The 26683-nt window shown below is 38.9% G+C and overlaps 1 protein-coding gene across 2 annotated transcripts in view; it reads left to right on the forward strand.

The window, feature by feature from the left end:
* The window catches only part of LOC117218318 (protein turtle homolog A), a 246218-nt gene extending 220630 nt beyond the window's left edge, over positions 1-25588 (forward strand). Inside the window, exons 10-12 of one of the 2 annotated variants that reach the window (XM_033466615.2) lie at positions 16472-16720; positions 20316-20596; positions 24344-25588. In XM_033466615.2, the coding sequence (XP_033322506.1) occupies positions 16472-16720; positions 20316-20596; positions 24344-24487 (674 nt within the window). In that variant the 3' untranslated portion in view covers positions 24488-25588. The other variant, XM_076528779.1, reaches the window with a different exon arrangement.
* Positions 25589-26683: the final 1095 nt, after the last annotated feature.

Below are 26683 nucleotides of genomic sequence, written 5' to 3' on the forward strand. Positions count from 1 at the left end.
ACAGTTCACACCGTACAATTGTCCGCTTACGCAAAATTCCAAATCCGCTAGCTCCCACATTTTCCTATCAACAGCAGAAAACGTTCGACGAGCGGAGTTGCTAAAGAGTCGGTAAGAAAATGGGTTAACGAACGTAACGCGACGCAAGTTCTTAACTCCTTGGAATAGTTTCCCTCGCGACCCGTGTGAACAATGTCTCCGTGCTGTGAGGGTCCGCGTCACGTCATAATCTTATTCAATGCTATTAAAGTCCCTCGTTCGCGAGTTATCCGAATATCCGCTGCTCAGAGAATCGAGTTGCGGAAGATACTCTCGACACGGGGTAGTAATTCCGGACTCGCAGAGAGAGGGGAGGGGGTTGTGAAAAACAAATGGCAGAACGCAGCCGGTATCCCCCGCGTGGACGCGATGCGGTGTCGCGCGCTTCGAGCTAAAGGCGCAAAACGACGGGGACGTGTTCAGAAAAGCGGAGATCCGAAACGGGTCGGTTCTTCTTTGGTGGAGGAGCAGCGCAGCGTCTGAATCGCGGGAAGAAGGCGGGCTCCGGGCTGGGTCCGGGCTCCGCGGGCATCGGCGAGAACTTCCTTCTGTCGGGAGACGGAAGAAAAACGGTAACTCGACACGGCGTAACGCGACGGTGCAAGAAAATGAACGCGGAGAATGAAAGCGAGCACCACGGTGGAGCGAAACGCGAAGAGAATTACAGTCACCCCGCCTTTCCATTTCGCGGCGGTGGCCGTTGAATGATCACCGGCTAATCCATTAGGAAAATTAAGCGCGGGCCAAGGTTCTTCCCCCTTATTCCTGACGGAGTAACGTGTCCTCGCCTTTCTCCCTTTGCCCCTCTCTATCACTGTTAGGACCGACCGACCCACCGCGAATTGTGAAATAAGAAATAAGGCCGGTTCCTCTTTTCTTTTCTTTTTTATGCACGCACCCTGCCAACCAGTGGCCCGACGACGAAAAGATAGCGGACCGGGGTAGATGGTCGAAAAAACCGTGACCGGGGAGAAGAAGGAGATAAGATATTTGAGATGAGGGAACGAAAAGGAGGTGATAAATAGTTATTCTTCTTATGTTCTTTATCTTTTCGTCGACGCCTTCTTCTTGCATTTTTTTCGCTGTCTATACAGACTGCAGCAGAAGGATTTCCGCGGAGAGTCGGCGAAGACGGTATTATGTGTTATCCATTTGTCATGGATCTAATTTTCGTAAATAAGACTCTCTGTGGTTCTTTGTTGGTTCGTAATATAGATAAGGGTATCGGTAAATTTTAGTTTTAAAGAGTCTAATATTCTGTGAGGCATTGTAAACAATTATGGTAGCAATTATGGCAATTATGGTAGCGGAACCGATTACCGTGGGACATAATTAACTTCAAATTTATCGAGTAAGACATATTAAATTTGATTCACTTCCGAGCATAATTAACTTTATATTTTTTGTATAAGACATATTAAAGTTTTTTATTTTTATTCAATTTTCTTATTTTGTTCATTTTTTAATACAAACATGTAACATGTCTTGGTCGATAAATATATAGTTAATTATTCCTGGAAACAAACCAAGAGCACAGCAATTGATCACCCCACAGTAACTAGCTCCATTATCTTATACATTCGTGCAGACAGTGTAGAAAGTATTGGCTCAGAAATGAATTTCAACGAGTTTCAATTGCATTTAACTTCAACGTTCATAAAATAAATAATATCGTATGGTCCGTTATATTACAATATTAATAAATTTATAGATCGTCAGAATAAATGTAATGGCACTCAAGTATTTACATTTCTTCATAAAAAAAGGGTACAAACTCAAAAATCAATAGAAATATTCACATTAGTAACTGTTTAACAAGATCGTATATATTTATTAGATTTAGATACAATGATTCATAAAATATATTTATTAAATTGTACACATTTGTATGACATTTGCAGTATATTCATTCATATTTGTAAATATCATGATTGTTGCATAGATATTATTAGAATATCGAATGTCTATCACGAATGGGCCGAAAGTTTTTAACAATATAATTTTCGCTACCAGATGGAATAAAATTTCGCGGAACATCGTTTAAATTTTTTAAGTAAGGTTCTCAACTTCATCGGAGCTTGTTTCCAGTCTCGTTTAACTTTAAATCGTTTAAAAATGTTAAAAAAAGTTAGTTACCCGGTAACATGTTTTTCGAGGCTGGCGTCCAATTCAGTTTCGCAGGAACTCTAAATTACGCAGCGCGGGAAGTTCAAAAAGTTGTCGTTGACAAACGCGTTTAGGCGAGAACAGAATTTCCCAGTATGTTAAACATATTTTCGTCTTTTATTCACGCTGAACAATGTTGTTCCCGAGGTACATAACATCGGATGAATTAGTGACAGAGAAAAAGCATACTAATTTCAGAATAACTTCCTTTATTCGGTTTATTTTAATTATGTACTCTGCTAGCGTTGCGATAAATTTATCAACTTTTTCTCATTTCATGACACTATTTATAATCGAGTCTTCTAGGGGAAATGATAAATTATGAATAAAATAGTTTTCCACCTTTATCGTGATTCCTCTATACAAACATAAAATTGAAAAAATAGCATGTTTTATAACAAACTATATAATCTGAATGCAGCGCGATAAAAATTGGATACTACAAATTAATGTATCAAATAATTACGAATGCTATTTTCACGAGAATCGCTTAACGAATAACATGCCTGTCGACAAATATTCGTAGTTGGTTTCCTCTGAAAAGAAAAGAAAAACACAATGTACGTGCACGCAGTGTGAGTTACATATGCCAATAGAAACAAGAGACATTTTTCATTGATCAGGCTTTATTAAAATACCTATATAAAGGTAACCTCAATATAAAACCGCACATGTGATGGAAGTACATTATTTATAATACACTTCGACAGTTATTAATATCTTCAATAAACGAGTTGGCTCAGGTTCGCTAATATCGTATATTCTGCATTTGTATTCTCTTTAAAAACGAAAGAAAAATAATAATAATATTTCTCGTAGCAACGAAAAGAAAATGGCTCAAGTTTATTAGATTTGTTTCTGGTTCTATTTTTCGTTTATCGTTTAAAATATCGTTTCTTCGAACACACATATGCTACTTTCAAAATTACGCAATTTTACAAACATATCATAACTGCCTATCCTATTAAATTTATAAAGGAATGTCAATTCCTAACCACACCATAACAAGACAATCAAACGGTATTAATTCGAAACTAAAAAGCTTCATAAAATTTTACAATTGATCACGACTGACAACATCGCATTCAAATTAATTTTCATACTCGCAACTTCTAAATCGCTTCGCTATTAATCCAGCACATTTGCAGAAGAAGCTGCAGGCGAGCAAATACTTATGGGCCATAACTAACATCGCGCATAACACCTACAGCCAGGCGAAAACGGGAGTAAATTATTTTAAGGGTGGGTCAGCAGGAACGAGCAGTAGAAGCGAAGATGTTCGATAAAGAGTGAAGGGTATACGAGCGAACAGGGAACAAGTGCATGGGCAAAGAGAGAAGGGTAAATGAGTAGAAAATGGAGGGTACATAGCAGAGATAGAAGGGTGCATGACAAGGGAATGAAGGACGACTACCCTGTCCCACTTACTTCACGCTAAAGACACTTGCCTCTTTTCTCGGCCAAATAATAAACACACAAAGAGGACAATTAAATGAAACAGATGTTCTCGCAACAATGTTTTTACAAATAGAAGCTCTTCAGCCGTTGAGAAACCAACTGGGAAAATGATGAAAAAAAAGAGAACTGTGTACTTGCGGGGCTTGTATTTTTGCTTGACTTTCCAGGATATCGACTGCGGCCGCAAACTTCTCGACAAGTTTCGACATTCGGTTAAATCGGCGTCACGATCGTATGCACGATGGTCGGCTGTTTGGTTCGAAGCTGGCACGCGGACGGTTTTAGAATGCAATTCTTCCGAAATTGGTTTCGGGTTTCCGCGAGATTGCTTCGATTTAGGACGAATTGTCTCAGCCGCCCTAAGGCTGGCCCGCGTGTACGAGTGAGCCAGCCTTCTCGAGCACAGAAAAGTTCCAGCGGGCTCAACGACTTCGGATCCCCGCGCAAGGACGCGGAGAGGATCCTTTGGCAGGAGCATCGTGTTGTTTTCCCATCTTCTTAGTCGGATCGATTTCTATCCCTGTGAAAGATGGACGTGGAACGAAAGAGGATGAAGCGAGTCGGTTTTAAAAGGCCGACGATTAAACTGATAAGCCACGGTCGACAATACTGTGACAGAATGTACAGCGTGACTAGTAAATACATTTTGTTATAGTTATAATTGTAATTGTTTATAGCTGTTGCCTCATTTTTATACTTGCTGATTATCAACGATTATAAAAACGATGTGCAAGGCTCCTATTTCCAAATTGTCCAGTTTCGTTTACAAGCCGAAGGAAAATTAGGGAGAATTTACTGTACTTCCATTAATTATTTAGAACTTAGAAGCGAAGTGAAATTTTGAGAAAGAAACATAGCTGAAATCAGTGATATTTATGACAATTAGTTTTGTGTGATATGTGACTCTTATTTGCAGTTATGCTTTTGTGATAATGCGTTTATTGTAATAACATTCGTTGTGCAAATTTTGATAGGCATTACAAGCATTGTAATTGAAGAAACATTAAATTATGATCGAACAGTTATCGATCTTTTAACATTTTTTACTAAAGCACAACAAGTGACAAAACTTCGCAGACCAGTATTAAAGGGGTTAATCCAAAGAAGTGTCTTACCTCTACAATATCTCGTTAAAATGAATGTGAAAAATTTGTTCAAGTTCTGCACAGTCGTCGGAATGTGCAAAACTTCCAAAGAAAAAATGCAGTAGATATTTTTCAGATTTTTTGACACAATTTTACACAACTTCAAAAAATTGTCAATTTTTTAATCGTCATTTAGTGTTTCTTTAACTTTGTGGAGTAGCATACGTGCATTTATCATACGTGAGAACTATTCGAAGACACGTCTTATTTCAATTTTCGATTCTTCTTTGGCATCTTGATTCACGGAACGTCGCATTCTGAACGCATTCGCAGCGACGCGTCGTAGACCAGAAATTCTGTTTCAGAAATGTTGACTGATAGCTTGAATGTCAGTTGGCACCTGTCACCACTTCGAAACGGTCTGCATAATGATTTCAAGTGCATGCCCTAGATCGCGACTTTTCGAAGCAGGAGGATCTGAGAAACGTCTGTCCACGCGTTTTTGTTTTAGCGCCGTTTCGACTGCATTGTTTATGCAAGCGGAACAAAGTGCACGGTCAACACGCCGTCACGATAGAAGAGTGTCTTAAGTGCATTCAAATTCCATTCTCAAGATGTCGCACTCATAAAGGACGAGGAGCTATTCACTTAAAATTCCCAACCGGTTGCCCTACGTTATTTACTGTTGCACTCGGTTCATCTTGAAACGATCAACTTTGAATGAGGGGCCAGCAGATTAATGAAGTTAATCTTCGGGTCTGACAGGACTCGTTATCCGTGATAACATCATACACTCAACAGAAACTAATATTAACAATTCATCGGTTGTTCAACAATTACACGGTACATTTTATAAAAGGATTAAAATTGTAAGATTACTAAAACTCGTACAAGCCCTTTGCACTTGAGTAGTGACTCAGAAAATTGTTACATCGCGTTTCAAAATAATTCTAACATTATCAAATTTGTTTGTATTTAAAAAACTGTTGAAAGACTCGTATGCATGAAATGCAATAAGTTATATAAAAAGGAATTACTTTAAGCCAGAAAAACTATTTTGAATTTAGCATTAAAATGACTTCGAGTTCTATATCTACCAATTTGATCTGAGAAAACTTTGACTCGCATCTTAAAATTTAATCTATACATGCCAAAACGTTAAAAAAAGGCAAGTAAAATAAATTATAAACTTATTATAAATTAACTTAATTCTAAATTATTTTACCAATAAATTTGATCGATAAGCAATACACATATTAGTGAACAATAACGCTCCTTGTTTCTCACTATGAAAAAAATGTCACTTACGCTATTGTTATTCTAACCCATTCAATTAAGAGTAGATAAATCATCTCGGGTGACATAGAAATTTTTTACGAGTATTTGTATGTGTTCTTTAATTAAAACTTCAGTCGAATCTACTTTATTTTTCGGAGAGAATTTACAAAAAAATATATCATTTCACAGCCATAACATTGTAAAAGATCAGGAACTCTTCGGTGTCCTGTGAAGAATCTATCAAACTTGAAAATGTTATATTTTATCTCTGATGGAATATATTAAAATATCCTGTTGACGTAACATGGTGTATACAACTGTCCATGACAGCATGGATGTTCATTTAATATTTAATTACAAATATGTTTGCACATGCATTTCCGAAACTAAACGCGTGGCTTGTCTTTTCAATTTACTGGGGTTGTAAATCCTAGGATCGATCGTCACGGTACTGGTTAATTGCTATTTCCCACTGAATTAATCTTGGGCAACTGATTCAAAACAGTGTAGCAAATGGTCGCGTGGACGATACACATGGGGCGGAATATTTAAATAGAAACACCTACATATCTCCGTTATTTGTGGTCGTTGAGTAAAACTTTCCCGAAAGTTGCTACGCTATTTTAAGAGGTACATGCAACAATCAAAATCCTGTTTGCACAATGTCATAAAGACCTTTTTCCTTGAAAATGTCAATAACGATTAGTGTTCAATAAATTCCAATTATCGTAACAAGTTTAAAAATGCACTAATTCAAAAGCTACTACTTCTCGAAATGAGATTTTGCTTGACTCTACACGTTCTTGGAGATTGTCTACAAAAATACAAATTTCTATAAACTGATTTTTATCAAGAAATCACTGATTTCAGTATTTTGGTACATGTGAAATGTCGGATTATCACTACGTTATTATTATTGCCTCCCTATTTACGTTGTATTGTTGTTTATTTTTTACAGTATTTTTTTACAGTCTTATCGTGTATTGCCAAAACATTCATATTTTGCCAAAACGAATATTTTCAGAATTCCGTATTTGTATAATTTATTTCGAGTTTGAAAGACCAAAACTTCGTTTAAAATGACATTTACACATTATAAACTCGTTCGGAAAAGTGTATCGAAGCGAATGGCTCGTATTTTGATTAACTAAACGTCATTCATAAAAATCCGAGATTCCATATGCGACAGCCTAATATTAATACCAGATTCACTTTCAACCCTTCATCTGCTGAAGGTACAATTTTAAAGGTAACAGTACAATAAAACCAATCGAATCTATAATTTAAATGACATCAAGTAAAGTACACACGAACCGCAAATAAATGGCAATAATTCAGAACTTTGGAAATTCAACGCGAAAATAAAATTGTTTACCGATCTGGCGCATTTAGCTCTCGTTTGCGCGGAGCAATGTCGCCCTCTGTCGTTGCGGATCACCGTAGCAAGGCATTCGTACAACAAATAAAAGGTTCCTCAGAGAAATCGGGGAATGCAGCGACGCGAAACAGTTCTGTCGCCTGTGCAACGCCTGCGCCAAGAATTTCGTGGCTGTTTAGCCGGTTATTTCCACTATAAAAGGCGAGCCCCGGCGTAGTGCGTTGTCTTTGTAACGAATTTACTGCCGTAACTGTAACGTGGCAGCAAGGTGTATCAATATTTGGCAGGAGTTGACGTGGCGGTGCCTGTTCCTGTCGTTCCTTCATTATTTGCTTCAGTTTCTGCCACAATTAGTAGTAGGGCGGTGGTAGTGCAGCTCGCGAGTTTCTACGCAAACAGTCCACGGAACGTATATGAGCCAGTTGAATATAGCCGGGCCACCAATGGGAATATTTCAGACGTCGTCGGCCATGCGATGCGATTAGCACCTCTCCGGGCCGGTAATTTTTTACAAATACGCATATGGATTGTGCATGCCGAATTCATCCTTTTGCAGATCACATCCAGTCTTCACAATCAAATTCAGTCTTTCACAAAACAAATCGACCCTTCTGCAAAACAAGTTTCGCTACGAAGTTCGCTTAAGTTATGTTAATAAACCGAGAATCCAATGTAAATGTTCCAAAATTTGTTTTCACAACGGAAACCTAAAACAAACTGTCTACATCTTCGTCGAAACGCGTGTCGATGTTTAAAAAGTATCGCTGCAACTTCGTAGGGTGATAGAGCCGGTTACTGCCATTGGTTCGTTGAGTTGTTAATTTTGTTTATTCTTGAATAAAGCTATTTAATATGTTTTATTCTACGAATACAAAGATAATTGTGCCCGAAAATAAACCAAAGGCTCAGCAATTGGTCTCCGCAGAGTAACCGGCTCCACTACCCTACTCGTTGTAACCGAAATTAAAACTTCGTGCACCTCCGCTGCGTAACAGATCCAATGATCCGGGACACATAAAGCGTAACAATGGATAAAAACAATACGCTCAACCAGCGTTATGACGAGACGAATAAAAGGACTGGTACTGCAAAAAAATTGGAGGAGAGATAGAAATGTTGAAAGCACGACGAACGCTCCCGATCGAATTCCATCTCCCATCCAACCCCCCCCCCCCCGCCCCCTTGGCATGAAAAACCGCAACGCGAAATGTTCTACGATTCGCAGAAATTACGATTTAGTTCAATCGGCGTTGTATTGTGCGAGGTCGCGCGTAGGTCGCGTCGAGCGTCGAACTGCCTTTCCGCGCGGCGTAATACGCGAGTTTATCAGCAGCGGAAATTGGCAGCGAATAGTCGAATCGCCATATTTTTTTGTTATGCCTTGGCAATTTCGCTTTCACCATTTTCCACGGTGATCGATTAATCGCCTGCCGAGGTTGTCCCGGTGCCGAGTGAGCAGAAGGGACGCGAAGCAGCGGTCGAGTGGCGAGCAACCAATTTCACGGCGCAAAAAGTTTAATTACACACAACGCCGGGCGACATGTCCAGGTATAAACAAGTGTTTACACATCGAGCCGGAAGAAAAACAGTCGGACTTAACTAATGTCTTAACGTCCCGCTAAATTCTGCCGGCGGAAGCCGCGACCAAGACAAGACAATGGTGGTCCCATCATTTCCGAACTGCTATGTTCTTTAACGCGATTATTTATTATTACATTAGCTTTGCGAATCGACACGTGAGGTGTCGCGCGCTTAAGAAAACTTAACCGCCTGTCACGGTTGAATTACTTACTATTTCAGGTCCGAAAAATTAGTAAATATTCTTCAGACATTCTGAAACAAGGATGAACAGCGTTTTTCTTAAAATTATCGCTGTTATGTGGTAAAAAACAAATCGGAATGTTCGCGCTCCGTGACTTGTTCGTTGCTTCGAACGCGGCACGAAGCCTCCCCTTCTCCTGTCACGCTTCGCGGTCGGAGCACGTTGCGCTCGAGCAATCGACCACGTTGTAGTTCGCTCGTTCGCCTCTCATTCGTCAGTGTTCTTTCGTTAATAACTCGTAAACAAAGCCGCAGATTGCATTTTCGCTAAGGAAAAAGTTACTTCGAATGACCTCAGCTACCCCCCATTTCCGTATTACGAGATATTTCTGGGACACCCTGTATATTTCCGTTCCCGTTCCGCGGTTACTTTTTATTTTCTATTTCGCTGACGGTCGATTCCGCTAGGAACAGTTTAAATTGGTCCTATTCCTACCCACAATCAAAATCTAATCAAACTTTAACGAGTATCACGATCGCTCCCCAGACACTCGTCCTGCCAGGGATTCGGAGTAGCATGGTCTCCGGCGGAACAAAAGATAACGGCAGATTTACAGCGGTTCTTTTTTGGTTAATTTTCAACGATTCCGGGTATGGTCGAATATGGCCGATTCGAGAGGTGCAACACCTGAATTAAATTTCACCTATCAGTTGGCCACGTACTTTTTCCCTCCCGTCCTCGTTAGCGAGACTTGCGATTGGATTTTTCGGTCTTGCATGGCTTAAACCGGATCGATTCGATTTAGTTCTTCAAACCGGGATGGTACCTTTCGTTGGAACGCTCGTTCGTGTGGGCACTTTTTGTTGGTAACTCTGAGTATAAAAATATATTCGAGCGATGCAGAGCTTTGTGAGTATTTTATTGTACAAAATAGTGTAAACGAACGGACAGTGATCGAAAGAATAGACTGCGGTTGGTTCTGACATCTCCACTCAGTATTACGTGCTGTGTATAGAATAATCCGAGATTTTCACATTTTTGTCACATAAATCAACTTCAAGCGAATTTACAGAGTGTCCCAAAAATGTCTTGCAATCCAGAAATTGTGAGTTCCTGAGGTCATTTGAAGTAACTTTTTCCTTAGCAAAATTACGATCCACGGCTTTCTTTACGAGTTATTAACGAAAAGCACTGATCAATAAGAGGCGAGCTCGGCATATAGCAAATTTATTTCTTCGCAAAATTTTTGTCAACAAAAATTCTATTACATTTTTGAAAATACATATTTTTTTGCAAATATCCTAGAACGTGTAGAATTTTTTTACGTGACAGTTTTCTTTCTATTATCATGTATGTTGTTTGTGTTATTCTGAGCATACAAACGGGACCACGGCATTGCTGCGCCAATTTTTGAACAGTGAACGATAACGTTTGCGTAAACGTTCATGCTTCCCGTTACATAAATAAATTGCACGGCTGGGGAATGTTTCTGTGTTTCTATTGCCACGGCATTTAATTGAATTCAGCAGAATCTGTAGTTAAATGCTCTTCATGCTATGGTAGCCGCATTGGACCGCCCCACGAAATTTCTATTCATACCAATTTCACATTTCTTCTGCATACTTGTTAAAAATACAATACTGTCGCGTCCGCCATTAATTACACACGAGAAATGGAATTCACATAGACTCGCGACAGCAATTCAATGAACGGCAAATTTATTTTAGCGTGTCGTGCAATTTTTTACTCCTATTTTGTTCCACCATTTTGTTCGGAAATCGCTGGATCTCGTTAACGATCACTGTGCGAAGAGTTGTAACGCATTTGTCTCGAGAAATTGCTGTACGAATAGAAATGTGAGTAATATGTTCTTTTTAAAACAATATTAACACTTAACCAGTATTTTTGGGTCATGAGTGACTGAAATATTTTCACTTTATTCTTCTAATAAACTTTTAATTTTCCACATGTTTTTATAATTATATACACTAGTTAAAAATAAAATATAATGGTAAGATACAATGGTTCGGATTTACATAACTTTTTACATAAGTTTTTATACAAGGTTCGCCATAATCTCAGTATACCAATTATTTTTGTGAATATCGTCGTACCAGTTCAAGGTTAAGAGGCATGAAAAAAACATTTTTCGCAATTTAAACTTATAATTAAGTTTAAATTAAATAATTCAAATCGTTTAAATTAAAAGCATCAACTTCGCCAATATGCCAAAAGCACACTGCTGAACTGTTCGTTGATTATTCAGAAATTAATTTATTGAAAAATTCCAACTTCGATTTCATACTTTCTGACCATCTGTGACACCAATAAGTTTGCGAAAAAGTGATAACGCAATGGAAATTCGCAGGCAGGTGTAAATATTTATACTTCTTCTTTCGAATTAAACCAACGATTAAATATCGACTCAGCATGTCTATACTTTATGCGGATATAAACTGCTACATTGTCAGAGTGTAAATTTAGTTATTTTTATTTTCACTAATCGATCTGCCGACCCAATTAATATCCACGGAATTAACAAAAGTCGACTGCACCAGTAAATATACAAATCTTCGAACAAGAAAATCTGCTAAAACACCAGAATTTCTGAAATGAATTTCGCTCCGTTTACTGTTTGTCCGAACAATATAATGCATTTGTACGTTGATGATATGTTAATGGGCATACACGTTTCATTCGGAAATGAATGCGTATACCGGGAAACGATTTTAGAACATAATTATACTACAAAAATGGCCGGTAGAGGCGAAAGCATCAGAATACGTAATGCGATTCGAAAAATTACCGGAGCGCTGCATTCTATAAATGTTGCTGCGTTATTACCGTATATTATTAACACACTGCGGGTAGTTTTACTTCTATTCTCCTCATTTTCATGGAAATTTCGTATTCATCAGAGCTTTTTGTTCATCCGGGAACATTTGAAAATTGCGTGAAATGAAATCGACAAATTCGAAAAAATTTTAAGCAAAATACAAATGAGAGCCTCCGTTAACGAGCTATAAATTATTTTCAGTAAAACGTTTTTGCAATTAACATACGCCATCGAAACAGGGAACTTTTATTCGTTACGGTTCATTTAACATAACACGGTTAAAATTGAACGTCTTTTATAAAAAAAAAGTTATTTTTTTCATTCCACAATAATTAGCGAACAGCAATTTTACAATCAAGATAGAAGCGATCCAAAATTACACAACCGAGAAATCAAAATCATAACATGAATGTTGACAAAGTCACTTTATCACTATTTCGACGATAATTATAATGCAAAATTTTATTATGATATAGATATTATTATTATTATTATTATTATACGTAGAGATACTATATTTTATTTTTCAAGCAATTTTGAGCATTGTTATACACATATGAGAACCTTTTCGTCGTTCTAACGAGTAGAATCGATTCAAAGGGTTTCCAAACAGTATTAGCCCTTTGGCAGTGTTAATAATGGCAAGGTAATATTGAATGAAGATTCGACATTAACAAAGCTTTGCTTTTAGGCCGAACTCGCGTAAACAGTCCACATTGAACACTTTGTGTATATTAATTTGCAACGCACGAAAATTGCAATGCCCATTCAGATTCTACCTCATTAGAGTACCCGTGCACATTGTTGTCTGAAATGTTATCGAAGCGGCACATTTCAGAACAATAAAGTTCTATTAAATTCAGTTTTCATAGAGTAATCTACACTCTACATTCTACTTCTCATTGTACGATCTTTCATTCTTTGAAAAAAAAAAAATAAAAACAGAAGATATAAGTGGTATAAGTGCCATTTTTGAATGACCATTTTGTGACTGATAAGAAATCTGACAGTTGATGTTTAGATTTCGCATTTCTTGATGACACACGTTGCTGTAACAGTTGCCTGACGATTATTAAACTGAGGTTAACACCTAACGCTGGTGGTGACGTACGTCAAATGAACACCTAACGCTGGTGGTGATGTACGTCAAATTGACTCCTAACGTTAGTGGTGACGTACGTAAAATTGACTCATAACGCTAGTGGTAGGTGACGTATCAATAATGGTGACTTGAAGTCAAATTGACTCCGTATCAATAATGGTGACTTGAAGTCAAATTGACTCCGTATCAATAATGGTGACTTGAAGTCAAATTGACTACGTATCAATAATGGTGACTTGAAGTCAAATTGACTCCGTATCAATAATGGTGACTTGAAGTCAAATTGACCCCTTATCAATAATGATGACTTGAAGTCAAATTGACTCCGTATCAATAATGATGACTTGAAGTCAAATTGACTTCGTATCAATAATGGTGACTTGAAGTCAAATTGACCCCTTATCAATAATGATGACTTGAAGTCAAATTGACTCGGTATCAATAATGGTGACTTGATGTCAAATTGACTTCGTATCAATAATGGTGACTTAAAGTCAAATTGACCCCTTATCAATAATGATGACTTCAAGTCAAATTGACTCCGTATCAATAACGATGACTTGAAGTCAAATTGACTTCGTATCAATAATGGTGACTTGAAGTCAAATTGACCCCTTATCAATCATGATGACTTGAAGTCAAATTGACCCCTTATCAATAATGATGACTTGAAGTCAAATTGACTCCGTATCAATAATGGTGACTTGAAGTCAAATTGACTTCGTATCAATAATGGTGACTTAAAGTCAAATTGACCCCTTATCAATAATGATGACTTGAAGTCAAATTGACTCCGTATCAATAATGATGACTTGAAGTCAAATTGACTTCGTATCAATAATGGTGACTTGAAGTCAAATTGACCCCTTATCAATAATGATGACTTGAAGTCAAATTGACCCCTTATCAATCATGATGACTTGAAGTCAAATTGACCCCTTATCAATAATGATGACTTGAAGTCAAATTGACTCCGTATCAATAATGGTGACTTGAAGTCAAATTGACTTCGTATCAATAATGGTGACTTAAAGTCAAATTGACCCCTTATCAATAATGATGACTTGAAGTCAAATTGACTCCGTATCAATAATGATGACTTGAAGTCAAATTGACTTCGTATCAATAATGGTGACTTGAAGTCAAATTGACCCCTTATCAATAATGATGACTTGAAGTCAAATTGACTCCGTATCAATAATGGTGACTTGAAGACAAATTGACTTCATATCAATTAGTTACGACTTGACACTATTGATATGGTGTCAGTTCGACATCAAGTTACCATTATTTCTGCGGAAACACTTCGACGTCACGTTACCGCTAGTGATATCAAAACGGTGGTCACCACTTGAAGATAAAAAACAAAGAGCATCATTACCGGAGATTTTCCGTTCGAAGGTTCCATCGAAAAACGCTGTTACGAAACGACACCGACGCAGGGGAAATATTGTCCTGTATCAGCAGAGCGCATCGTTCAGGAAAACTATGTCGTTGGACGGCCGTTCAACGAGCGGCCATCGATATTCAGCAAAAATTCCCATCCCAATTAATAGCTGCCGAGTAATCCGGCTGATGGTTAATAAACGAAGCAACGCATCGAAACCAAACATCCTTATTAATGCTTGTCAAACAAACACGCTCGCACAAACGTCAATTAGCGATCCGTATCGGGGATCCATGACGACGGTTGGGCTTGCATCAAAAATCGGCTTGGCGAGTGCGCTCGAGAACGAACCGCGAAAGCATGGCGGGTGTGCACGGCGGGCGAAGGGCGGAGAGGAGAGGGCCGTGCCGGTGGCTCGCGTTAATAATTTACAACGCTTATGCGCCGGACGAAATTTACAGCGCGTAACATCGGCGCGACTAGCTTTACCCCGATTAAAGCCCAAAGCGACTGCGGCTCCTAACGGCTGATTTACGATTCATCCCCCGCAATGGCGCATGCATACGCTTTCGCGCGTCTGCATTCACGCGCCCGCACGCTTCCACGTGCTCAGACAGTCAAAGCGTGCCGTGGACAGCCACCCGGCACGACACATATTGAGAGGAGCCGATGCAAGAACGTTCATCTAATTATATGCATCGGCTGAACTGTAATGGCGTCATAATTGACATAGCTTCGTTAATTATCGTCTAGCTTATTAACATGACCTGCTCGACATCAATGTTCCCTATGCCATTGATCGATGAAACGAGCAACGTGCCGAAAAAACTTCAGAAGCGTCGAATTAACCCTCGTCGATGCAGCTGTCGCTGAAATGTCAGGCATTTGTCTTGCTATCGTTCGGATCTTGAAGATTCGTAGAAAATTTGTGCATTTTCCTGCTGCAAATTACCGACCGGATTTCTTGCTTCGGGTTTGGCATGCGTAGAACATGCTCCTGATCAGGTATATCACTTTTGATGCACTGTAGATTGTTTTCTGTTCGAGTTAATTTATGTTAATTTTCACAGATCATTAAAGTTGACTGTCAAGTGGAGAAAAATGAGCATTTATTTAACTCGAACAAAACAAAACAAAACATAGATTCCGGTAGAACGAAACGTTCTCTTTCGAATGATTTGAAACATTTAATGTTTTAAACGGAACGTTAAAATTTAAAAAAGGAAACGGCGGAAACGTAGTTGTCGATCCAATAATACACCTCCTGCACTCGATCAATTGTCGATGGTTACACAATGAGCCGCCAAAATCCTCCGGAACGTTATCCAGCTCACAATTAAACAATAAATAACTACGTTCAGCGTTCGCTTAATCTTTCGACCGTTACGCCAGAAATTTAGCTGTTCTTTCGGCGAGCGTCTCCCGCGGAACTAAGCACTTCCTATTCAGCCGAAACGGCACGCACTCCCCCGCACAATACTGGTGGGAATTTAAATAGAAACAAAAACCGTCGTACTACATGGAATAATGGAATCCGTCGCGTCGTCGCGGGTAGAAAGTAGGAAGCATGGGGACGTAGTCGCGAGCACAGTTGAATATGTTTAAAAGCGGGGAGCGCGCCGTACGAACAATGAAGCGAACTAATGTGACCGGTCGAAGAATAGGAGGAAAGATAACAATACCGAGTGAACAATAAATTCAGCAGCGTTGACCAATAAAATCGGAACCGTCCGCGACGCGAATGTAGAAGAGGGAGGCAGAGAGAGAGAGAAAGATAGAGAGAGAGAGAGAGAGAGAGAGAGAGAGAGAGAGAGCTATGGACGTCGGCGTCGCTGGTAAAAATCGCGTTACATGTACTTGCCGCAATAATCACGAAGTGGAAACAAAAGAAGGGAAGGTGACAAGTGTGAGAGAGGCAACAGATAGGCAGCGAGATAAACGTTCCGGTTGATCAAGCATTTTGCATTGCTGTCATAACAGGCACCACGGACGCATCGATGCTGAGCCCGTTGCTGTTGGGTCTGGCAGCAACAGCGACTCTTTTGGCCCTGGCCGTAGCTGGAATCCTGGCGGCGCTCTACCGGAAGCACTCGAACGGCCGGTCCGGAAGTCCAAAGCACGCTCCCATCGTGTGCGAGCCACCTAATGCAGGTGCAACTACCCCGATACACTCTCAGACCAAGCAGGCGGTCGATGACATCGATCCGGACATCATACCCAACGAGTATGGTGAGTCTACGAGTTTCCGATTGTTCGAAACGTGCGCCAAATTACGGTCTACGTGCACACAACAAGCACCCCGTACCCCAGGCACGCACACAGGCCGGCATATGCGCGTACATACACACAGGAGAACCAACACCTGGCACACGTACCCTCTTTTACTTGGCGCATATTCCTAGCTTTATCTCGATCAAAAGTTGCTTGAATACCGCATGCGATGCTTTAATCGCTGCTGCTTCATCATCTTCTTCTTCTTCTTCTTCTTCTTCTTCTTCTTCTTCTTCTTCTTCTTCTTCTTACCCCAGACTTTATTGGTTATTTAATTTAATCGGCCCTTTCTGCCGGTCTGTAATTGAATCACTGGAATTGGTAGTTTTGAGGGTTTCGGTGAAAGGACTTGCAGACTGTCACGCAGAAATAGCATTTAAGGTTTGCGGATGTAGTGATTCTATAAGTTGTAAGTTACATTGTACTTTTGAGTGGGTGAACTTCTGAAGAAGGCTTCTCCTCGCAGGTTTTAACGGGACTTTTTTGAGCCATTTTATTTTGAGTCGTTCTATTTTCTTTTATGCACGACAGAAAAAAAACAGAAAAATTGATCGGTCGTACCGCGATGACCGTCAATAAATTTAAATAGTTTCCCGATATGATAATTATTTAGAAAAGAAGTCTTCTCACTGATTTTGTGATTGCCTTGGAATACGTCGTCAAGGTCATCATTTTGAACAACTTTCTCCACAAAACTGCCCCTGCGGAAGTTTAAACGATTAGCTTGTTAAGTAACGTGGAAAAAGTACTAAATACTTCTTTTTACAACTATTTAGTTATTTATTATTCGAGCATCGGTTGAATTAAAAAATTTATTTATTTATTTAAAATTACTCCAGCCGTGTATTGCCTGTGGATGTTTCGTTTGGTTCCAATTATAATCCAGAAGTTATCAGTTCCAATTAAATGTTCATTTCAGTTGTAACACGATATTTAATTTCAGTTTCGATATATGTGCATGTACACTTCCCAAACTTGTTCAATACTTGGTCCACAACTTCGACAAGAAGTTCTATAGCGTTCACCTGGTAGCACAGTCATCATCGCCCTTTCCATTAGAAAATGAAATTCATACGTTTCCTATATTGAAACGATGATACTTCTCCGAACAGTGAACTGTAACCAATGTGTATCTATCAAATTTCTGCCGCAGTTTTGCGATATCAAAATCGAGCATCGCAGCGACCCGTCCGACAAGTTCTCAATCTGGAAATGAAATTTGTATCAGTTTCTCACTTAAACTAAACTTTAATATTAAAATAAAAAAAGGTAAAATGACGTCGGTATTGCTCGTAAGAAAAGCGAATGTTAAACTTCGATGTTCCGTACGTATAAAAGCGAACAACAATGTGCAAAAATATGGAATCGAATTAAATATGTCATTGGAAAGTTGGAATAGTTCTAAGAAACTATAGAACGTGACTATGGTGATATGACATAATAATTGCGACACTTTTACCGTATTATGATTATACCTGAATAATACACCTCGATAGTGCTCAGCGATAATGCCGAGCCTTTTACCCAGAGACGCTGTCAACCGTAATAATTCTATAGATCCCTGAGATGATACACTTCGTTTACATAAACTTAAAAAAAAAAATCGTTAATACAAGAACGTAAAGCACTCGAAATAAAACACTCAATTGAACTCTAAAACGATTGCTTTTTATAGTACGTTTATTCATACGTTTCTCTTATTATTCGTTATTTTCTACAAAACCTATTCGTACGGCAAATAAAAGTTATTGCATCGGTTTCATAACTATGTTTTTACGATTTCCTTGAATCCGAAGCATTCGTCCGTATCTGTTTCACTGGAGAAAAGCAAGCTCCATATTCACGAAGCAAGGGAACAAATATTTTTATACCGCCGTGTACAGTCGCATTTCAAAGTAAAATAACGGCATTTCAAACATATGGTTCTCTATTACTATTGAACGAGTTTGTTTGTTTTTAAAAGAACGAGCACGTTCATGTATCTACAACTAAACAGTAATTATTTTACGTCAATAATGTCGTAGTACTATTTGATTGTTAAGCAACTTTTCCAATTGACTGTACGTATCTGCGTGTCATTCGTTTTGGCCATTACTCCGATACGGATGTGTCCAAATAAAGAAGTGCACCGACAGTTGTCAATATGTTTGCTCGATCAAGATATGTATTTAAGTAACACCTGCCACTGGTTCATATAGATTGACACAATGTGGGATAAAATCTTATACTGAATTATTTGAAGTAATTTCATCTGAATAAAAAGCATTTTGTTTTCTGGTATCATTAATTCAACCACTGCTTATATTCATCAAATAATTTGATAAAAGTATTTAGATCTCCGTGTAGATTGATGGACTTCGTATTTTGTGTAAAAGAAATGACTATATGCAGAAAGATTGAAATTACTTTTGGTTTGTTTTTATCACAAGAAATAATTTAGTCAAGGAGAGGAATTCGTGCTTTTGTTGTTCTCATAAAATTGATAATAATATAGATAATAATTTCCATCAAGATCTGCAGCCTATTCATCGTAGGAAAATTAATAAACATTTTATAACGTTCATTTCCATTACTTTAAACAGTCTTGTCAGCACAGAGAAATTTTCTCTTTGACTTGATTGTAATTAGTCTGCAGATCTTTATGCAAAATAAAAATTATTCAAATCAATTCCAAGGAACAGAAACTTTTAATCGATTCATTCTTTTAAATTGTACTCATTCATTTTTGTCATAAATGCTTAAACATTATAATATTTTAATAATTATAATAATTATTAAATTCAAGGTTATATAATTCAATAATTATAATAATTATTAAATTCAAGGTTATATATAATTCAATAATTATAATAATTATTAAATTCAAGGTTATATAATTCAATAATTATAATAATTATTAAATTCAAGGTTATATAATTCAATAATTATAATAATTATTAAATTCAAGGTTATATAATTCAATAATTATAATAATTATTAAATTCAAGGTTATATAATTCAATAATTATAATAATTATTAAATTCAAGGTTATATAATTCAATAATTATAATAATTATCAAATTCAAGGTTATATAATTCAATAATTATAATAATTTTAATAATTATTACAAAACGCATTCTTTAAATTGTCGTTATAGGCTCAGACAGAAAAGTCGAAAGACAAAAGATTAAAAACAAAAAAAGCATTTCATTCGTCGTCTAGTAAACTAGTCCCTCTATTATCTAAAAAGAAATTCGAGTGTTTTAATTTAGTTTTAAAATAGTTATATTGCGTTTTAAACGGTGCACGAACACTTTCGTGGGCCACTGTATCTAATGTTCAAAGTAGTATGCATAATTCCTTTCAAATTGGTCACACAGAAATTGTCGCAAGTTAAATCCCTAAAATCCTTGATTCTGACACACTCTTGCTTCGGGATATTAAGCGAAGCTCGCGCATTAAAAACCCTCAAGCTATTGTTCGCGTAAAAAGACCGCTCGTGTCTAAATTTAATCGAGTAATCTCCTTAGCGAACGTGAAACTTTACATGGCTTCGTCAAATCTGTTCGCAGAGAGAAGACCCCTAACATACACACCGATATACAAGACACCCCCGCAAAGAAGAAAGAAGGATCGCGCCACGGACGACTCGATCTCGCCCGAGAAACGACCGATCGTGCAACACGGATTGGATCTACCGTCGGACCCGATCCTAAGCGATTGTCTGCCAACGCCAACCATAAATTACCCCCAGAATCATATCCCTCAGTCGAACACTTACAACCATACGCCCACTATGGCGGACTTCAAGCAAATCGCAATGGATGCTTACAATCAGCGTAACAACCAAAATGTAAGTTGTCAAATGTACTTCTTCTAACTGGGCAAATTGATCGTTGAAAAAAGTATCGTAAATACGTATCAGTTCGGCAACACGAATTTCGAAAACTTTTTAAACAACGAAACGTTTGAATGAATAGAATGAATCATTTATTTGATGTTTCTGTTACCATAATAAGATTCGGTTTTTGTTTCATGCCACCACATGTCGCGAACATATTTCTAGAATACTAAATCTTCTCGAATAATGGAGAGAATAAATGTTTTTCATGCGCTTTTTTCTAAGGCAGACAGTCTGTCAAAATATTCAGCAGAATGCATTTAAAAAGACGTTACAGATTTTATCTGAACGATTTTTGAAAGATCCAACTTTTGATAATACGTAATACGATTTTAATATTTTATTTCTATAAAAATGTTAGCTCCTTTTCGTATTGTTCGGAGAATTCAGAGAAATGGAACGATTCGATGATTCTGATTCGACCGAATTCAAAATGCAAAAATGTATGATATATATGTAATGCGAAATAATTACACAATTTATTTTCGTCACTGTTTCGAGTCTCGATCGTAAAACAGATAATTGGTTTTGTGATGGATCATTCTACATATTTGGATAATAAAATCATAGGATCGAGAGTAATCCGTATTCGGAATACCGGGGTTTCACAACACTCGGGATCGAGGCTTTAAATCAGCTAGCTCATATTTATGTATGAAGTGCAGTTATAAGTTGGTTATACACTTACTTCTTGGCCATCGTAGATAGTATGTTCAAATATTGCATGCGAGACTTATTACATATTTCTACCAATATTTTTCTAAATTTAAGAGGATGTCGACCAATCGTGCCAACATTTTTAATATTCCCTTACATTCGTACTAGTTTCGTCCTTCCTATTAGAAAATTATTTATTAGGATACCGGAAAATTAACTCAGAGCTCTTCGTTCGCTTGAAAAATTATTTAAATCTCTCTAAACGTACCCAATACTGTAATAACAAATATACGTTTTTTTTTAAAAAAAAAAAAAAAAGAAGGGTCTGTAGAATCGTTTCACGTAACCAAAATTGTAATCATTTCACTGTTAAATATCTACTAAAAGCATCTAACGTGTGTTATTTCATAACGATGGCAAGACTTTATTTATTTAGACTTGTCGCTGTTTTTAATTACATCGTATGCTTCGATTGAGGAATTCATTCATTTTCCATGGGAGAGTCGTTTCTATTTCAGCAACTGTGAAACGAAAAATGTGAAATCGGTCGTTTTGATCGGCTCGGTAAGTTAACGTTAAAACCGGAAACCCGTAATTTTCGACAATACCGAAAGGATGTTCTAGAAAGCTGAAATTCGAAAAACGTGAATTTTGCTTACCCTTCACGTTTTTACTTATTACCTATTCATTGACAACGCCGACAGAGCAGATACAGAGTCGACGGGCGTTCGTTTGGGTGTATAAATCATCTCGATAATTAGCCTCGTAAACTCATTACGGTCTGTAAATTTAATCTGTCTCCTTTTTCGTGATATCTAATAGAATGGGTATATATTTAGTTGATGCGATTTGATTAATGAGACGCAATTAACGGTTCTCTTTGCCACAGACAGCGCGTGTATGTGTGTGTGCATGCGAAAGCGGGCGAGAGGAGGGGGTAATGGTTGCGGCAGAGAGGATCGAGGAACCCGGGGAAAATAGCGAATTACGGAATGAACGATCGATAAAGCCGTGATACAATATTCAGCAGGAAAATCGCGTTCGTTTTTTCGCCGGAGGAAGTAATACAATCGACCCTCCGTTACTACGACTTCACCTCGTCGATCCTCTCTCCTCTGTCCGATCCTCGTTCCACCCTTCCTCTGCACCCTCTTGCACCTTCTTCCATGGCCAGCACCCCGGCGTCAGTACATCGACAAGGTTGTTTTAAATATTCGAAGTTCCGAAGACGAAGGGAGCGGGATACGAGCCAAGTCGAGGTCGCTTTAATATGCGGCAGTCTTCCACTTTAACTTTTCCGGTTTAGCGAAGCCTTGGGTTATCTGCGCTTCCGCGAGTTTAATTACGTCGAAGTTTTCTCGATAATTCGAGAGGGCCAGTCCCGATGCGCGTAACTCTCGTCTCGAACTCGGGCTTCCGTTTTCCTTCAACGCCGCGCTAGTCGCGTTCCATTAAATGTTTGAATAATTTTAATACCGAATCGCTTCTCTCGTCCTCATCCTCTCTCTCTCTCTCATTCTCTCTCTCATTCTCTCTCATTCTCTTGCTCTAGTTGCCCCTTCCTTTTTCATCGTCCTCCGTTAACTGACCCGCTCTATTCGCTTTCCATGTTTTTGTTCCGGTGTTTTTGTTTCCCCGGAATTTCGCGAGCCCGCGGTATTCGATTATTCTTCCCGTCATCCTCGCGCCTACCCTCCTCCATTATTAATGCGCCCCGTCCCCTCGCCGCTCCTGGCCATCCCTATCCGTACGAATTTGCAATATTCATAAGTATCGACGATAAGTAATGCTATACTATTTCGCGCGAATTTTATTTCATTACAGGGGAAATTGGAAATTGTAGCGGCGTCGTCGCGGTTTCCTAGGTCGACTCCAATTATTCCGTCATTGCGTTACTATTGTGAGGAAATAGTCCGCGGTGAAGTTGATTTTTCGAATTGAAAAGCTTTGGAAAATGTTTAATTCTCGATTCTGAAATGAAATCTCCTTCTTTTTTATCGTTTCGGCGTATGCTTAGAGTATCATTTATAATTTCATTCGTTAATATTTGTAACACATTTTTTATGGCACTCCTTTTAGACATCTTATTTTTTTTCTACACGCGCTAATGAAACATGTGAATATGTAAATTGCTTGTTGAAAACTTGATGTTCAAATAACAATGTTTATACTTTGGGTTCAAGTGAATCCAGATCCCGTCGTTCAAGTGTTAAATTAGTATTGGAACCGTGAGCGCTGAAATTTTTAGCAGATTCGGGGATACGCGAATCCACGTTGCTAGGATAAATGTCTAGGGAATTTATTGCTGAAGAAAGAGAGGGTTGGTACATTCGTGAATGAGAGAAGAGATAAAAAACAAAAGGGAGCCGACAGCAAAAAAAGAACGATCGATAAATCGTTCGAATTGCTGTCTATAAACGTGTCATCGGACCCATTCGCTGTGACTGTGCGTAGAAATTCAAGCACTTCATTTTATTTTTTAAAGAGCTCTTCTAGTTTGAAAGAGAAAAAATCGATCTTTTATATTTGCCGGTCTACAGATTGAAGTCCATAGACCGTGCCTTTGAAGCGATTTTATATGAGTCACTGGATTGTTAAAAATCAAGCGTCGATATCGCGCCGATGACCTAATTTTCTGTCAGCTAATTGGAAAACTTTTGGTAAACCTTTCATTTCGAATATCATTAAGGTGGATGTCGAGTATGTAATCAGGAAACAGTTTCAAGCATATTACACTGCACATTGTTTGTATCCTTCTCTTAACCCTCACAGGACGAACGTAAGTCACTCGAGAGCCAGTTCGCATGCCGACAAAAATACGAGATCCGTATTCCGAGGGTTAACCAATCGTTGTGCTAACAATCGTTTCTAATGCTACAGTGGTCCACAAAAGTGTTTGTACACCTTTTTAAAACGCAAAACAACTACAAAATTTAAAAACAAAAACAATTGTCATAGATCGATTCCTGAACGTCCTTCCGAATTGCCGCATGCTAACTCATCCAGTACGAAAGGACCACTTTGAAGTGCAATTGATTCCAGGTCTACTACAGTCTGCAGAGGTCGAGCAAAGGGCTCTCGTCGATGCCGCAGAGGCCGGTGTCTTCGTCGATCTCCGCGCAGGGCAAGTTCCATCAGCCGGAAGTGGTAACGCGCTCGAACCGGATACAGGAGAGTTGTATATAAATCCGAATACACACTGACAAAAAGAGACACAGCAAGAGAGAGAAAATGAGGGTGTGAGAGAAAGAGTGCGAGAGAGGGAGAGAGAGAGAGAGGGGGAGAGAGACAGAGCGAAAGAGGGGGAGAGAGAGGCAGAGAGAAAGAGGGAGAAAACGAGAGACAGAGAGAAAGAGGGAGAGAGAAGGAGATAAAGGGGGAGAGAGAGAGAGACAGAGCGACATAGAGAGACAGAGAGAAAGATGTCACCCGCCAAACTCGAACGACTCCGTAAACGATCCGCGTCGGTCGGTGACTGCGAGCCGGATGAACCTGACGATCGTGTCCGACACCATGGTGTCCGGAAACGGTGTCCCGACTTCTCGCCGATCGGATCACAAGTGGCATCTTCCTGACGATCGACGCGAAATCGTTCGAACGTTTCCGTGGAAACGCTGCGAACTTTCAACTGTACAAAACCGAGAAAAATAGTTCCAGATCGTGTCGCGACGGAAACGCGGACCTGTATCGGTATATCGACCCTGGCTTCGGCGAACCAGCGAAATTGGACAACCCGGACGTCGCGAGTTAGTCGGCAAGTTAATGAAACGTCGGCATTTATTGAGAAGGAAAGAGCTGACTGGCTGAAAAACATCGGGGACCTGCAAGACGGGGCGGGGCGGTTTACCGTTTTCGTTTCACAGCCTGTATCTTTTTTTTCTCTCTGTCAAAGACGATTTCCGCGATAGCGTTCGGCCACGTTCTCGCGAAACGAGGATTCGACGGGGCAGCGCGGCGACGACTAACAATTAGGTGACGACGACGCGACAACGCCGTCAAATTAGCGCGAACAAGGTCAGGTGTCCCCGAGTGTCTCCGTTTCCGTTCGCGGACGAGCCTGGGCGCGAGGACGTGTGTTTTACTGTTTATATGAGATTAGTTTTTGTACAAAGATCTATTGTAAATAGGCGAGACAGCCTGGTCCTAGTGAGTAGTCCACAATGTCCGAATTTCATTCGCTAAAAAGTCACGTTAAACGGGAGGAGGAGAAGATTGTTCGGTCACGTAAGATAAATACTCGATGGCGTAAAGAAATAAAGAGAATGCGTTTCATCCGTTTTACAGAAACGAGTCTTGCCTGCTTCTCGGTTCTCCTCTCGAGATCTTCGTTACCGTACCCCACCGCATCTCCACCTCCTGCATCCTCCACACGATCCTCCCTATTAAGAGATGAGAAAAACGTACGAAACGAGGCGCCGAAATTTCGGTCGCACGTGAGTCGAATCCGCGGCGCCGATCGCATTGACCGACGCGCTTCGACTTCGCCGTCCTGAACGTGAAGGAAATCTTAGTGCGCCGCGTGCATCTCTCAACGCCGGTGAAAGTCCCATGAAAATTTTATTCGAGCGCCAAACACGCGATGACCGAACTCGTTTCGCCGACAATTTCGGAGGATTTCAATTTCGAACCGCGTAAAGAGTAAGAACGGTACCGCTAACTCTCCTTTCGAACGAAACTTTCGGCTTGCGAATACGATCCACCTTTAATTTTGTATCACCGTTCACGACGATTAGATTTGTACAGGAATTGACTCGATCGTGATTTCCGTAATCGAGATTTTTTATTTTTATTACTTATATTGTATTAATTTGAATTATTTATGAGCTGCTTTGCTTCGATCGAAACGATTTTCCTTGTTTTCATTTGACTTGATTAATTGTGAAGAGTAATATTAAACGTTTCTAGGAATTTAAGAAATAGTCATTTAACATTTTTACGTGTGATTCGTGGTGCTAAATATTGATTAATAAATCGTGGACCTTCGTGCGCAATTAAAATGTTCCAAAACAATTTGAAGCATCAGAAGAGTTGGCAATTTTGTAATTCAGTTATTCAGTTTTTACATAAACGTATAAAATTCACGCAGTCCACTTATCGATGCAAGCATCTCTGTATTCTTTCGAAAATTGGCCGTGTCGTATTCGTAAGTACAACCACATTTTTATCGTACCTTTGTATTGCTATATTTCTGTTACTTAATTATTTTAATATTAATGAAGATTTATTTTGTGTATATTTGTTGTGAGTCCTGCGGTTTATATCTTAGTTGTGACGTGTAATATCTCCATATTAATGCTTTAAAAATTGACCGTATAACTTTCGACAAATTTTTTTTATATATAATCATTGTTATGTGTTTTTTGATAATCAGTCTAATAATTT

Source organism: Megalopta genalis, chromosome 2 (genome assembly GCF_051020955.1).
Source record: "Megalopta genalis isolate 19385.01 chromosome 2, iyMegGena1_principal, whole genome shotgun sequence".
Taxonomy (NCBI): Eukaryota; Metazoa; Arthropoda; class Insecta; order Hymenoptera; family Halictidae; genus Megalopta; species Megalopta genalis.